Source organism: Hippopotamus amphibius, chromosome 5, assembly GCF_030028045.1.
Source record: "Hippopotamus amphibius kiboko isolate mHipAmp2 chromosome 5, mHipAmp2.hap2, whole genome shotgun sequence".
Taxonomy (NCBI): domain Eukaryota; kingdom Metazoa; phylum Chordata; class Mammalia; order Artiodactyla; family Hippopotamidae; genus Hippopotamus; species Hippopotamus amphibius.
In genome coordinates this window covers 50,663,501-50,678,070 of record NC_080190.1, presented here as the reverse complement: position 1 = coordinate 50,678,070, position 14,570 = coordinate 50,663,501, and the positions used below count along the sequence as shown (strand labels likewise).

At 35.3% G+C, this 14,570-nt stretch overlaps 1 protein-coding gene across 7 annotated transcripts in view; it reads left to right on the top strand.

Moving 5' to 3' along the window:
• The window catches only part of MAPK8 (mitogen-activated protein kinase 8), a 130,204-nt gene that overhangs the window by 71,530 nt on the left and 44,104 nt on the right, over positions 1-14,570 (top strand). For 6 of the 7 annotated variants that reach the window (XR_009053713.1, XR_009053714.1, XM_057734938.1 and 3 more), the window contains 2 exons: positions 3,240-3,410; positions 6,743-6,872. Coding sequence is in view for 5 of the 7 variants with exons in the window: in XM_057734938.1 (XP_057590921.1) it covers positions 3,289-3,410; positions 6,743-6,872 (252 nt within the window). In the remaining 2 variants the exon portion in view is untranslated. The remainder of the gene's footprint in view (positions 1-3,239; positions 3,411-6,742; positions 6,873-14,570) is intronic. The other variant, XM_057734941.1, reaches the window with a different exon arrangement.

The following is a 14,570-nucleotide window of genomic DNA, read 5'->3' as shown; positions in this document are numbered from 1 at the left end:
GCCCCAAATCAAAGGAAAGTTTCTCCTTTTATAAACCAGTTCCCGTGTTTTTTGGGAGCCTATAGCTGTGCTTATCTATGCAGGAGTAAGGTACAGAAGCCAGAGTGCAGACGTTAGGTTTTCCCTTATCTCCTTGACTCAGATGTTTGGGCTGCCCATGGCAGGATCTTGTGAAAGGGGCCATAAGTTACTTATTCCCTGAGGCTTGCATTCTCTTATGTTTGCCTTGTCCTTTCCTGCTTTTGTTATTAACCTGCCTCAGTCTAATGTGTCATTTAAAGCTTGTGTGTCCCTATTTATTTTCTGTTTGGATGATCTGTCCATTGATGTAAGTGAGGTGTTCAAGTTTCCTACTATTACTGTTACTGTTGATTTCACCTTTTATGACTGTTAGCATTTGCCTTATGTATTGAGGTGCTCCTATGTTGGGGGCATAGATATTTACAATTGTTATATGTTCTTCTTGGATGGATCCCTTGATCATTATGTAGTGTCCTTCCTTGTCTCTTGTAATTTTTTTTTACTTTACTTTAAAGTCTAATTTGTCTGATATGAGTATTGCTACTCCAGCTTTCTTTTGACTTCCATTTGCATGGAATATCTTTTTCCATCCCTTTACTTTCAGTCTATATGTGTCCCTTGGTCTGAAGTGGGTTTCTTGTAGGCAGCATATAGAAGGGTCTTGTTTTTGTACCCATGCAGCCAGTGTGTGTCTTTTGGTTGGAGCATTTAATCCATTTACATTTAAGGTGATTATTGACATGTGTGTTCCTATTACTATTTTCTTAATTGTTTTGGGTTTGTTTTTGTAGGTGTTTTCCTTCTCTTGTGTTTCCTACTTAGAGAAGTTCCTTTAGCACTTGTTGTAAGGCTGGTTTGGTGGTGCTGAATTCTCTTAACTTTTGCTTGTCTGTAAAGCTTTCGATTTCTCCATCGAATCTGAATGAGATTTTTGCTGGGTAGAGTATTCTTGGCTGCAGGTTTTTCTCTCTCAGAACTTTCAGTATATCCTGCCATTCCCTTCTGGCCTGCAGAGTTTCTGCAGAAAGATCAGCTGTTATCCTTATGGGTCTTCTCTTATGTGCTATTTGTTGCTTTTCTCTTGCTGCTTTTAATATTTTTCTTTAATTGTCATTAGTTTGATTAATAGGTGCCTTGGTGTATTTCTCCTTGGGTTTATTCTGTATGGGACTCTCTGTGCTTCTTGGACTTGATTTATTATTTCCTTTCCCATGTTGGGGAAGTTTTCCACTATAACCCCTTCAAATATTTTCTCAGACCCTTTCTTTTTTTCTTCTTCTTCTTCTGGATTCCTATGATTCAAATGTTGGTGTGCTTAATGTTTTCACCAAGGTCTCTGAGACTGTCTTCCATTCTTTTTATTCTTTTTTCCCTTTCCTTTTCTGTGGCAGTTACTTCCCCCATTCTGTCTTCCAACTCACTTGCTTGTTCTTTTGCCTCAGTTATTCTACTGTTTATACCATCTAGAGTATTTTTAATTTCAGTTATTTTGTTGTCCATTACTGTTTGTCTGCTCTTTAGTTCTTCTGAGTCCTTATTAACTGTTTCTTGTATTTTCTGTATTTTGTTATTGAGATTTTGGATCATCGTTACTATCATTACTCTGAATTCTTTTTCAGGCAATTTTCCTATTTCCTTTTCATTTATTTGGTCTTGTGGGTTTTTTTCCTGCTCCTTTGCCTGCATGGTGTTTCTTTGTTTTCTCATTTTGTCTAATTTGTAGGATTTGCTGTCTCCTTTCCCTATGCTGCCTAGTAGTAATTCCTCTTGTTTCTGCCCTCTGCCCCCTGTGATGGGGTTTGTCCAGTGTCTTGAGTAGGCTTCCTGGTGGGGGGGTCTGGTGTCTGCTTTCTGGTGTGTGGCTCTTTGTCTTTTCTCTCTAATGAGCAGAGCTGTGTCAGGTTGTATGTTTTAGGGTATCTGTGAGGTTAATATGGTTTAAGGTAGTCTGTGTGCTGTTGGGTGGATTTGTGTTCCTGTCTTGTTTGTAGTTTGATGTGAGGTGTCCAGCACTGGCAGTTGCAGACAGTCGGATGAAGCCGAGTCTTAGACTCTGATATAGGGCTCTGTGAGAGTTCTCTGCAGTTAATCTTCCCTGTGTCTGAGGACTCCCTAGTAGTCTAGCACCCTGGATTCAGTGCTCCTTCCCCAGAGCCTCCTACTTGACTTCTGATGAAGTAGTCCAGACTTCAGAGGTTGCTTGTCCCAGTTATGTTGCGATCTTTGCATTCCTTTCTGGTGTCCGAGGTCGTTTGCTGGTGTTCAGCTGGTTCTCTGTGGGAATTATTGCGTCTTTTGGTATATTCTTGATGCATCTGTGGAGAGGGATGCATTCCAAGTCCTTCCGCTTTGCCGCTATCTTTCTTCTCTCTTGCATGCTTTTTAAGGCTCACTTTTTTAATTTTTTTGGCCATGCTGACCAGCATGTGGGATACTAATTCCCCAACCAGGGATCAAACCCACACCCCTTGTGTTGGAAGCGCAGTCTTAACCCCTGGACTACCAGGGAGGTCCCTTGCATGCATTTTAGAATAGGTGGGTTTTGTTTGTTAAGGATGGATAATAAGGTTTGTCAGTAACCAGTACTGAAATGGGCAGAAAAAGACTGCTTTGGATTTTAAATGCTTCTCTTGCTTTTATATTTTCTTATTTTTAAAATAACTTTATCTTATATCTTTTTTTAAAATCTTGTCTTTTCTACCCTGAGTCTCATCTTTCAACCATTTTAACCTTAGCTTATGCATTACACCTAGATGTGGGGATGAGGGGCTCTGTTATAATGACAGCATGGTGCTGCTCTGTGTTTGTTCTGTAGGAGAGATATGCGATAACCATTTTACTAGCCTGTCAATTTGTTGTTCTTTCCACATACACTCAGTGAGATTGTGAATTATTTTTGAATGAGTTTATCAGTTACAAAAATTAAGGTTTCAACACTGTAATAAACATATAAAAAATACTAGTTTAAACTTTTAAACAGAAAGTGACCTTAAAAACATATTTAGTTATAATTGTTTGCTTTTTTTTCCTTTTTTAAACTATCGGTTTTTTCTTAAGTATAACAGATGCTAACCAGGCCCTGTGGTATTTTTTTTCTGTGTTTTTTAATGAAGCAGCTGTTTTAACGTGATCTAGCGATCTGTGAATAGAGTGATGACTTGAATTTTAAAATTAAGCAAATTCATTTCGTAAACATCACATTTTGTTCCATTTTGCAGCTTATCGGTGAATTTTTGGATGAAGCCATTAAATTAATTGCCTGCCACCATGAGCAGAAGCAAGCGTGACAGCAATTTTTATAGTGTAGAGATTGGAGATTCTACATTCACAGTCCTGAAACGGTATCAGAATTTAAAACCTATAGGTTCAGGAGCCCAAGGAATAGTATGGTAAGTTTTTACTTCCAAAAATTAGGCAAAGAGTCATTAACTGCTCTGTTTCTTCTCTCATAATATAAATTCCTTGGTAAGTATTTAGCTCGCCTCAAAAAATTAAAACTATAAAATTTAAAGCTGTAACACGGTAAGTTGTATTGTTCTGAGACTAATGGCTTTTTTTATATTATTCATAAAACATAACTTTATAAGTCAGCTCTGTTATCTTTAAGTGTAAATTATGGTTAAATACTTGGTCATAAGCCATGTAGACAAACATCTGTATCAGGAAAGAATAAGTGGCATGCTTGTTAATTCCATGTATACATCTATTCCCATAGCTGATTGTTTAATAAGAAACTTTACTTAATCATCACTTTTACACTGTAATGAAATTCTGATATTTCATAAATCTTATTTTACACTTGGGAATAAGGTCAGCTAACATCTCACTGTGTGTTTCAAAACTCCTATGTATCTTCAAAATTGAATTACAAGCTCTTTCCTACAAAAGGCCTAGGTAGGCTTTATAGATCAGCATAATTCCTTATAAACTAAAAAATCAGAAACACTCTTTGGGAAAGTCCTGTTAATAATTTTAGTTCGCTAAGTTAGCATAATAAGCTAGTGTAGGAAATTGTAATCCTCACGCAAGCACAGTTATATCTTTATTACCTCTTCTTCAACCAGATTTGTTTTGGAATCTCTTAAAAAATCCTAAGTGTTACAACCCTGCAGTTCTCCCAGGTTCTAGAAAAACTTTTGCATGCAGCTCTTGTGTGTGTATAGAAAAAGACATATATATGTAGGGCTGTTCTTTGAAGTACCGTTTATAATAGCAAAAATTGGTAGTAGCATCAAATCTATTGGGAGAATAAAAAATAACCGTACAGTGAAATACTGTACAGCATTTAAAATGAACTGGAGCTTATATGTATCAACCAGGATAATCAGAAATGTAGAGTTTAAAAGTAAGATGTAGAATATACATACATTATTATACTATATATATGTAGTTTAAAATATGCAAAACAATACCATATGTTTATGTTTGCAAAAATATAAAAACATTCATAAACACCAAACTCAGGATAGTACTTACCTCTGAGAATGGAGAGGGGGAAGGGGGCTTTACCTATAACAATAATTTCTTTTAAAAAATTTGAGAGGAATAATGGTAAAATATTAGAATCAAATTTATGTAATAGGAACAGTAGCATTTATTCTCTTTTCTGTATTCTTAAAGTAATTTATACTGTTACAAATCAGAGAAGCTGGGCCATTTTATAAAAGCATTATTGGCTGACTGGTTGTCATTTTAACTAATCACATTTAACCATCCACAAATTAAATTTAAAGAAAATGATATGGTAATATCAGTATGGTAAGAATTCTGAAGGCAAACTTGGTTCAGATTCTAGCTCTTTGATTTATTAACTTTGTGACTCATGGCAAATTAACTCTTCTAAAACCTGTTTTCCCACCTGTTATACAGGGTTGTTGTGAGGGATATATTATTTATGAAATACTTAATAATATGTTAAAAATATATTGTTTCTGTACCTTTACTTATCCTCAGATAAGTGCTTTTTGAAATTTGTGTACCAGATTTTTTTTAAATTGCTTTGGAAGGTAACCAACCCCTGTCCTAAGCAATAAATGCCTTCAAATTTTTGCTTATTCCTTCACAAAACATTACTATGAAATAGACAAATAGTAAAAAAAAATTACATTGGTTGTTGTATAACTGTCAGAATCAACTGAAGAACTTAATTTTTTTTTTTTAAAGGCATTATTTTGGGCCCCAGTTATAGATAGTGAGATTCATTGGGTCTGGATTGGGGCCTCTGAATCCCCAGGTGTTTCTAATTTGTGCACATTTAAGAATCAGTAATTAGAAATCTAATTTCCTTAGATACAAAATAGTTCAGATACTTGAATTTTTGAATTTTTGGAGTTTGAATTATTACTTTGATATAGCAGATAAAAAAAATAGGAATTAATTTAATGGATAAAAATAAAACATGCTTTATCTGAAGCAGTGAAAACTTCTAATCATTTTGTATGACCCCCAATGTTTTTTGTTTTGCTTTTTTTTTTAATTTGGAAAGAACATATCTGTAAATAACAGCCTTTTCTAAGTATTATAATATGTATGTTTTGGTATGTGTATGTATATATATGTATATAGGCAATAGTTAATGGTATATATAGAATGTATAGATGTGTCCTTTTATGCAGTACCAATTTCTTAATAAATAATTTCTTCACTATATTTGATATCATAAGGTCGCCATAGAACAAACTCAGGTTTCCAGTTAGGTGAGAGAATAATTTTAATCATAGTTTGTTGACTTTCCAAGTATTATATAAACAGAAATTGTCTTTTATAGTATGTTAGGTGGTCCAGTATGAAAAGCATAACCTCATGTCTTAGTCTTCTAGTCTCAGCTTTGCTTTTAACTTTTTGGCTGACCTTGGACAAATTACTCAACCTCTCAGGCCCTTTATCAGGCAGTGATTAATCCAGATGATTTTTAAAAGTCTTTTTCAGTCATAAAATTCTGTAATTATAAAACACTTTACCTTACTTGTGCTTTACTTTCTTTGACCTGTCATTTGCAAAATGTGCCGTTTGGTCAGTGTCATATGATAGAGGGAAATATGAAGAGTTAATGAGTATAATGTTATATTTCCCAGAATTATAGATGTTTCATTAATAGTTATGAAGCAGCTTCTGATATCCTGAAATATAGCATTTATATTTATAAATACCTTGATTTTTAATTTCTCCTCCAAAACAAATTTTAAGTGTTTCCTTTTTATAAAGTTATCTTTCATATAGATGCCTCTATATGTACTTTCCTCTTTCTGTATTGTTGTGTACAAAGAGGAGGAAGTGATGTACTTAAGTACAATTCTTCAGCAAGTATTTTGAGTAGAATTTATGACCACATATATTCTTTATCCTGTCTTTCTTTGGTGTAGATTCAGGATGAGGGATTCATTTAGGCTCTAAGCTATCTCTTGGACCTGAATACTCATTAGACATTTGTGCATTGAATATATTAGGTGGATCTTGGATGACACCCAGTGAACAAGCAGTCTCTTTCTTCACAGTCTGTTTTCGCTTTTAATCCATTAGCATTTGAAGAAACAGTTAACAGTGCTGTACACTGTTGGAATATGCTCTAATAGGTATAGAAGAGACATGTTGAGTATCAAGGGCTGGAAATTGATTCAAATGCATTTATCTTTGGAGAAAGTGAGTAATCTACAGGAGTGATTCATAAATTCAGTTTTACAGCTTTTTAAGTTTTTTGTTGTTTTTGAATTTCTTATTACAGTGCAGCTTATGATGCCATTCTTGAAAGAAATGTTGCAATCAAGAAGCTAAGCCGGCCATTTCAGAATCAGACTCATGCTAAGCGTGCTTACAGAGAGCTAGTTCTTATGAAATGTGTAAATCACAAAAATGTAAGTAAACATTTTAGAAAATTTCTTAAGTATAAATGAAATCAAGATTTATTCATGAGTACATGAATGTAAAAAACTTAAGATAGTATGTGCTTTAAATTATTCTTTTGGATTGAAACATTGCTTAGAGGGATATCTACATTGTGAAATTTTTCTCAACTTTATTAAATTATATTAGAAGAAAAATAGCTTATGAAATTGTGTAATTTTCTGGTGCTTAATTTGCAAAAGGAGTTTGAAAGAGGTAGATGTTTTAGAACTTTATTTAGGCTTGATCTCATCTTCTGCTTTTTCTTTCCTGTTAAGCTGACATTTCAGAAAACTGGAGCCTGAGCACAGAGATGAAATTGTTCCCATTATTCTTTGACTTTGGAACTTTATTTGATTATATTGGATAAAGCAGTTTAGCAGACACTTTAAAAGATATTTAAGTGAAATTAATAAAATATTCCTAATTCTATTTTCTAATGATTATAAAGCCTTAAACATATGACTTTCACTCTTTACACTTTTAAAAACTTACATTTAAGCATACTGATACTTTTATGATTATTTTAATGGAACGATTTCTCCAAGTCAAGATGAAGTAAACTAGGAGTAAATTGTGCAGGGGACAGTTTTATGAAGTAGTAAACTGAAAGCATCTGACTGGAGATGTTTTGTGGTTTTTGTCCAAAGGAGTTTATAAAATATAAAGAGCTCAATACTTTCTGATTGTGGAGAACACAATTTACCACATTTTGAGAGCTAGCTGTGTGCAAGCTTCTGTGTGTTAGAGTTAGTAGATTAGCCCCTAAGGGGAAAATTTCATGGAAATTAAGGATTATACTCCTTTTTGAGGGAGCTTACACTGTTTTATTTTGAAGACAAAATAAATACATAGTTAAATATCAGGTGTGATAAAGCAGTAAAAGTTTAATTGTCAGATTATGGCAGATGGAAAATAAGTGCTGAGATTTGGGAGAGAGGTGATTGTTGTGAGCTTTAATGAAATGAGAAAGCTTTGGGGAAGGGTGGATCTAGACATTCTTTTTTTTTTTTTTTAAGGACTTTTATTGAGATATAATTGACATACAATAAACTGCATATATATATATATATATATATGTATATATTTAAGCTCTTTATTGGAGTATAATTGCTTTACACTGTTGTGCCAATTTTTGCTATACAACAGAGTGAACCAGCTGTATGTATACATATACACCCATATCCCCCCCCTCCCATGACTCCTTCCCACCCTCCCTATCTGAGCCCTCTAAATTATCACCAGTCATTGCGTTGATCTCCCTATGTTATGAAGCAGGTTCCCACTATCTATTTTACCTTTGGTAGTATATATATGTCAAAAACTGCATGTATTTAAAGTGTGCAATTTGATATTTTTTCTTATTAGTAATGTATATATGGCAGTCCTGATCTCTCAATTCATCCCACCCCAACCCCCACCCCTGCTTTCCCCCCTTGGTGTCCATATGTTTGTTCTCTACATCTGTGTCTCTATTTCTGCCTTGCAAATTGGTTGATTTTTACCATTTTTCTAGATTCTGCATATATACGTTAATATACAATATTTTTCTTTTTCTGACTCATTTCACTCTGTGTGAAAGTCTGTAGGTCCATCTAAGTCTGTACAAATGTCCCAGTTTCATTCCTTTTTATGGCTGAGTAGTATTCCATTGTACATGTACCACATCTTCTTTATCCATTCATCTATTGATGGACATTTAGGTTGCTTCCATGACCTGGCTATTGTAAATAGTGCTGCAGTAAGCATTGGGATCGATGGAAGATGCCTTAGAGGACTGGGACGGGGAGGGTGGGGGGGACTCGAGGGAGGATGGGGGGGGAGTTGAGGGAGGGAGGGAATATGGGGATATGTGTATAAAAGCAGATGATTGAACTTGGTGTACCCCAAAAAATATAATAAAAAAAAACAAAAAACAAAAAAAAAAATTGGGATGCATATGTCTTTTTGAATTATGGTTTTCTTTGGGTATATGCCCAGTAATGGGATTGCTGGGTTATATGGTAATTCCAATTTTAGTTTTTTTAAAGAACCTCCACTGTTCTCCATAGTGGCTGTATCAATTTATATTCCCACCAACAGTGCAAGAGCATTCCCTTTTCTTTACACCCTCTCCAGCATTTATTGTTTGTAGATTTTCTGATGATGCCTATTCTGATGGGTGTGAGGTGATACCTCATTGTAGTTTTGATTTGCATTTTTCTAATAATTAGTGATATTGAGCAGCTTTTTGTGTGCCTCTTGGCCATATGCAGGTCTTCTTTGGAGAAATGCCTATTTAGGTCTTCTGCCCATTTTCTGATTGGGTTGTTTGTTTTTTTAATATTGAGCTGCATGAACTGTTTATATATTTTGGAGATTAATCCTTTGTTGATTCATTTGCAAATATTTTCTCCCATTCTGAGGGTTCTCTTTTTGTCTTGTTTATACTTTCCTTTGCTGTGCAAAACCTTTTAAGTTTCATTAGGTCCACTTATTTAGTTTTGTTTTTATTTCCATTATTCTAGGACATGGGTCAAAAAGATCTTGCTGTGATTTATGTCAAAGAGTGTTCTTCCTATGTCGTCCTCTAGGAGTTTTATAGTGTCTGGCCTTACATTTAGGCCTTTAATCCATTTGGAATTTATTTTTGTGTATGGTGGTAGGGAGTGTTCTAATTTCGTTCTTTTACATGTAGCTGTCCAGTTTTCCCAGCACCACTTATTGAAGAGGCTGCCTCTTCTCCATTGTATATGCTTCCCTCCTTTGTCTTAGATTAGTTTATCTCTGGGCTTTCTATCTTGTTCCATTGATCTATATTTCTGTTTTTGTGCCAGTACCATATTGTCTTGATTACTGTAGCTTTGTAGTATAGTCTGAAGTCAGGGAGTCTGATTCCTCCAGCTCCATTTTTTCCCCTCAGGATTGCTTTGGCTATTCAGGGTCTTTTGTGTCTCCATACAAATTTTAGGATTTTTTGTTCTAGTTCTGTGAAAAATGCCATTGGTAATTTGATAGGGATTGCATTGAATTTGTAGATTGCTTTGGGTAGTGCAGACATTTTCACAATGTTGATTCTTCCAATCCAAGAACATGGTATATCTCTCCATCTGTTTGTGTCGTCTTTGATGTCTTTCATGAGTGTCTTATAGTTTGCTGAGTACAGGTCTTTTACCTCCTTAGTTAGGTTTATCCGTAAGTAGTTTATTCTTTTTGTTGCAATGGTGAATGGGATTGTTTCCTTAATTTCTCTTTCTGATCTTTCATTGTTAGTGTGTAGGAATGCAAGAGCTTTCTGTGTGTTAATTTTGTGTCCTGCAACTTTACCAGATTCATTGATTAGCTCAGGTAGTTTTCTGATGGCATCTGTAGGATTTTCTATGTATAGTATCATGTCATCTGCAAAGAGTGACAGTTTTACTTCTTCTTTTCCAATCTGGATTCCTTTTATTTCTCTTTCTTCTCTGATTGCTGTGGGAAGGACTTCCAAAGCTGTGTTGAATAGTAGTGGGGAGAGTGGACATCCTTGTCTTGTTCCTGATCTTAGGGGGAATGCTTTCAGTTTTTCACCATTGAGAATGATGTTTGCTGTGGGTTTGTCGTATATGGCTTTTATTATGCTGAGGTAGGTTCCCTCTATGCCCACCTTCTGGAGAGTTTTTATCATACATGGGTGTTGAATTTGTCAAAAGCTTTTTCTGCATCTATTGAGATGATCAGGTGGTTTTTATCCTTCAGTTTGTTAATATGGTGTGTCACATTGATTGATTTGTGTATATTGAAGAATCCTTGCTTTCCAGGGATAAACCCCACTTGATCATGGTGTATGATCCTTTGAATGTGTTGTTGGATTCTGTTGGCTAGTATTTTGTTGAGGATTTTTGCATCTAAATTCATCAGTGATATTGGTCTGTGATTTTCTTTTTTTGTAGTATCTTTGTCTGGTTTTGGTATCAGGGTGATGGTGGCCTCATAGAATGAGTTTGGGAGTGTTCCTTCCTCCGCAATATTTTGGAAGAGTTTGAGAAGGATGGGTGTTAGCTCTTCTCTAAATGCTTTTTTTTTCTCTTTCTCTCTCTCTAAATGTTTGATAGAATTCACCTGTGGAGCCATCTGGTCCTGGACTTTTGTTTGTTGGAAGATTTTTAATCACAATTTCAATTTTATTACTTGTGATTGGTCTGTTCATTAGACTAATTCTTCAAGATGGGGTAAAAATTGGGATATTGAAAGAAGGGAGCCTCCCAGAGAGGAAGAATAACATTTTAAAAAGGCATAAAGATAAAGATTACAGTCAGTCAGTGATTGGGAAGAAGTTATGTCAGCTATTCTTGTTTTAGATGGGAGCCAAGCATGTTGCTTATCAAGGTTTTTCAGGTAGACTCCTGCCCTGGAATAGAACTAGTCTTACCCCTCGTAGCCTGTTTTTGTGGTAATGTGGTGGTGGCATTACCTTCGTTTTGAACTGAGGAGATGGCCAGTGACACCTACCTCCTTAATCTGGCTGACTACAAAGAAAGATGGTTCTATCAACTAAATGTAGGGCACGGAAAGCTTGTTTCACGTAATTAACCCTTTAGTGGAGGTGGTACAGATTCATCCAGGTATTACCCTTAGCACCTAGAAGAGTGCTGGCACAGAATAGGTGCTCAGAACATAACTTGTTCAGTGAATTGCTCAGTGAATGAAGGTGAAACTGAAGACAGGGAAAAGAGGAATGGTAATGGAATTTTTCCACTCCCTGATAGATGGATGCTTTTGTAATGTCTTGCCTTTTGTGCAGATCATCTCTTCATTGGTCTAATAAACATCTCTGGTTTTTCCCATTCTGTCTTTTCCTTAATTGTGGTAAAATATACATAACAGTAAAACTAACTATGTTAACCATTTTTAAGTGTACAATTCAATGGTACTAAGTACATTCATACTGTTGTGCATTTTCCAGTCTTTTCATAAATGGTTTTGAGTTTCCTTTTCAACTTGGTCACTTATCTCTGAATGCACTTGGATATGTCACCTAGTACACAGTACTGCATGTCTGATTGAATCCTCTGAGAGGAACTGAGGGATGTCATATCTTAACTGTGAACATAATCCTGTTTGGAAATCTGGTCACCGTTTGACTCACATTATCTAAGCAAGTTATTCTTTGTCATAGACCAGCTAACAGGTCTTTCCCATTCTTTACTTTTTTCTGTTGGTTTTAGAGAACAAGATATCACTTTCTGTATCTCCTTATTCAGTTTCATATGTGAAATTTGGCTCCTCTTACTAGTCTGTTGGAGACTGCTTTCTTCTTCTTTGTTCTGATTTTTCACTTATTGGCTTCACGTGCCAGTTTTGCTCAGGATGCCTTCGTAATAGTTGGATAAGTTCATTAGCAGCCTGCAAAAATTACATGACTAACTATAATTGCCAAAATCTCCCAATTCTTCAACCTATTCATAAGAATATTATTAGTACATTTTAAAAAATGCCTTTTTGTAATCTTCATATATTATATCTGGTTGCATTTCTCTGATCTGCTGCTACTGTTCTTTGTTGTTATTATTGCTGTTATTTTTATTGACAGAGATAAAGTTTCTCAGTGAATTTTTACATGTTCTTAGTAATTTTTACTTCTTCAAAATAGTCATATGCCACCCACTTAACTCAGTCCTTGGCTCGTTTGTCTGATGTATGATTGATATAATTTTCTTTATTTCTCTTTTTGAAAAGCAAAACAGCTATCCATTTTATTCTTTTTTATGTTAACAGCTTTATTGCAATACAATTCACCTAGCATACAACTAATCCATTTAAATCAGTAGTTTTTAGTATATTCACTGATATATGTGACTGTCAGCACAGTCAGTTCTAGAACATCTTCATCACCTCATTCCTTTAGCTCTCATTCCCCCATCTCCTCTCCTTCTCAGTTCTAAGCAACCACTAATCTCCTTTCTGTCTCTATATGCCTTTCATCTTTAACACCTGTCTTCTACTCTGGGATTTCCATATTAATGAGAATGGTTTTACTATTTCTCCAAGTCTCCAAGTGTGCAGTTCATCTGGTTAGGAGACGTGAATTCATTTAGAGCAACTAGATACTTATTCCTCTGTCTTAAACAAATTTCTTTTACCCTCTCTGATCTGAAAATTATTTTTCTGAATTTATTCGCTGAACATATATTTGAATGCCTTCTATAAGCAAAGCTTTATGCTTAAATGTGTAATGTGGATTCTCCTCTCATGAAGTTTATGTCTAGAAAAACATTCCCATTCCTAAGTATAATGGTCAACAGGCATTTCAGAAATATGTGTCAGGTATTTTCCTGTATGCCAGAATTGTAAAAGGGAATAAGAGGCTGCTGTGAAAGTGAGACTGTACCACAGTGTGTTGAATGCCATAATAACATATAAGATATTGTGGGGACAAAGTAGAATATTCAGCTCTGTCACAGACTAGGGGTTGTCAGACCCTACAAAAGAGGCCTCTCTTGAAGGTTTAGTAGTTAGTACATAAATGACAAACATAGGGAATAGTATGTGTAAAGGCCTTGACGGCTTTTTAAAAACAACATTCTTACTCAAGTATCAAGTTTTAATAGAGGGCTTAGCAAGAGATAAAGTGGGTTGATATCCTTTCATGGAGGGCTTTGAATGTACTACAAGAGAGTTTTGACATTTTTTTGGTGGCATTCGGTTTTTGAGAAGGTGAGTAATATGATCAGGTCTTTTCATTACCATGTATTATAGGCAGTACAATGGTAGCTGGATTTGCAGAAAACCGTTATTAAAGAAGCAAGTGTTAGAAGCTATAGCATGAACAGACTAGATGAGCTGTTAGAATCCTCAGCATATATAGTAGCACAGGGAGTGAAAAGAAGTTGAAATTCAGACTAACAATAGAATGGATAGTATTCTTTTAAGTATTTATTATGGTCCAAACATTGAAAAAAAAAGTCAAAAATCACTTTGAGCTTTCTATTGTAAAAGAGAAGACACCGGAAAAGCAAGGGTTTTGGGTTGGAAGGATAATGAGTTCAATTTTATTTTGTGAGACCTCATGTGAAGTAGCAATGAAAATCTGAGACTCATAAACTAAGCAAGGGCTTTTAATGAGTATTTGGAAATTATCCATGTAGAGATGTTTGGAGAAAAAGACATACCCCAGGAAAGGGGTACAAATAGAGAAAGGAGGAGGATTAAAACAGAATAGTGGGAAAGAGGACATGTCTGTGGATAAACTAGTGGAATAGACTGGAAATGAGGAAAACTGGGGAAGTACAGTATTATGAAAAACCAGGAAGCCAACGGGCTGAGATTATATAGAAATACTGAGTTGGATAAGAGCTGACAGAAGGTATTTAAGATTTGTTTACGAGGATTGTACAGTGTAGGTCCTTGATAATTGAATGTTGACGAATGGATTTCTCGGAGCTCTTCTGTTGAGAGAGAGAGAGAGAGAGAGTGTGTGTTTGTGTGTGTGTGTGTGTGTGTGTGTGTGTGTGTGTGTGTTTTAAGGCTGTTTTTTAGAGCAGTTTTAGGTTCACAGCAGGATTGAGACAAAAGTATGGAGATTTGCCATATACCCCCGACCCCACACATGCATAGCTTTCCGCATTAACATCCTCCACCAGGGTGGTACATTTATTATAGTTAATGAACCTACACTGACATATCCTTATCACCCAAAGTCCATAGTTTAC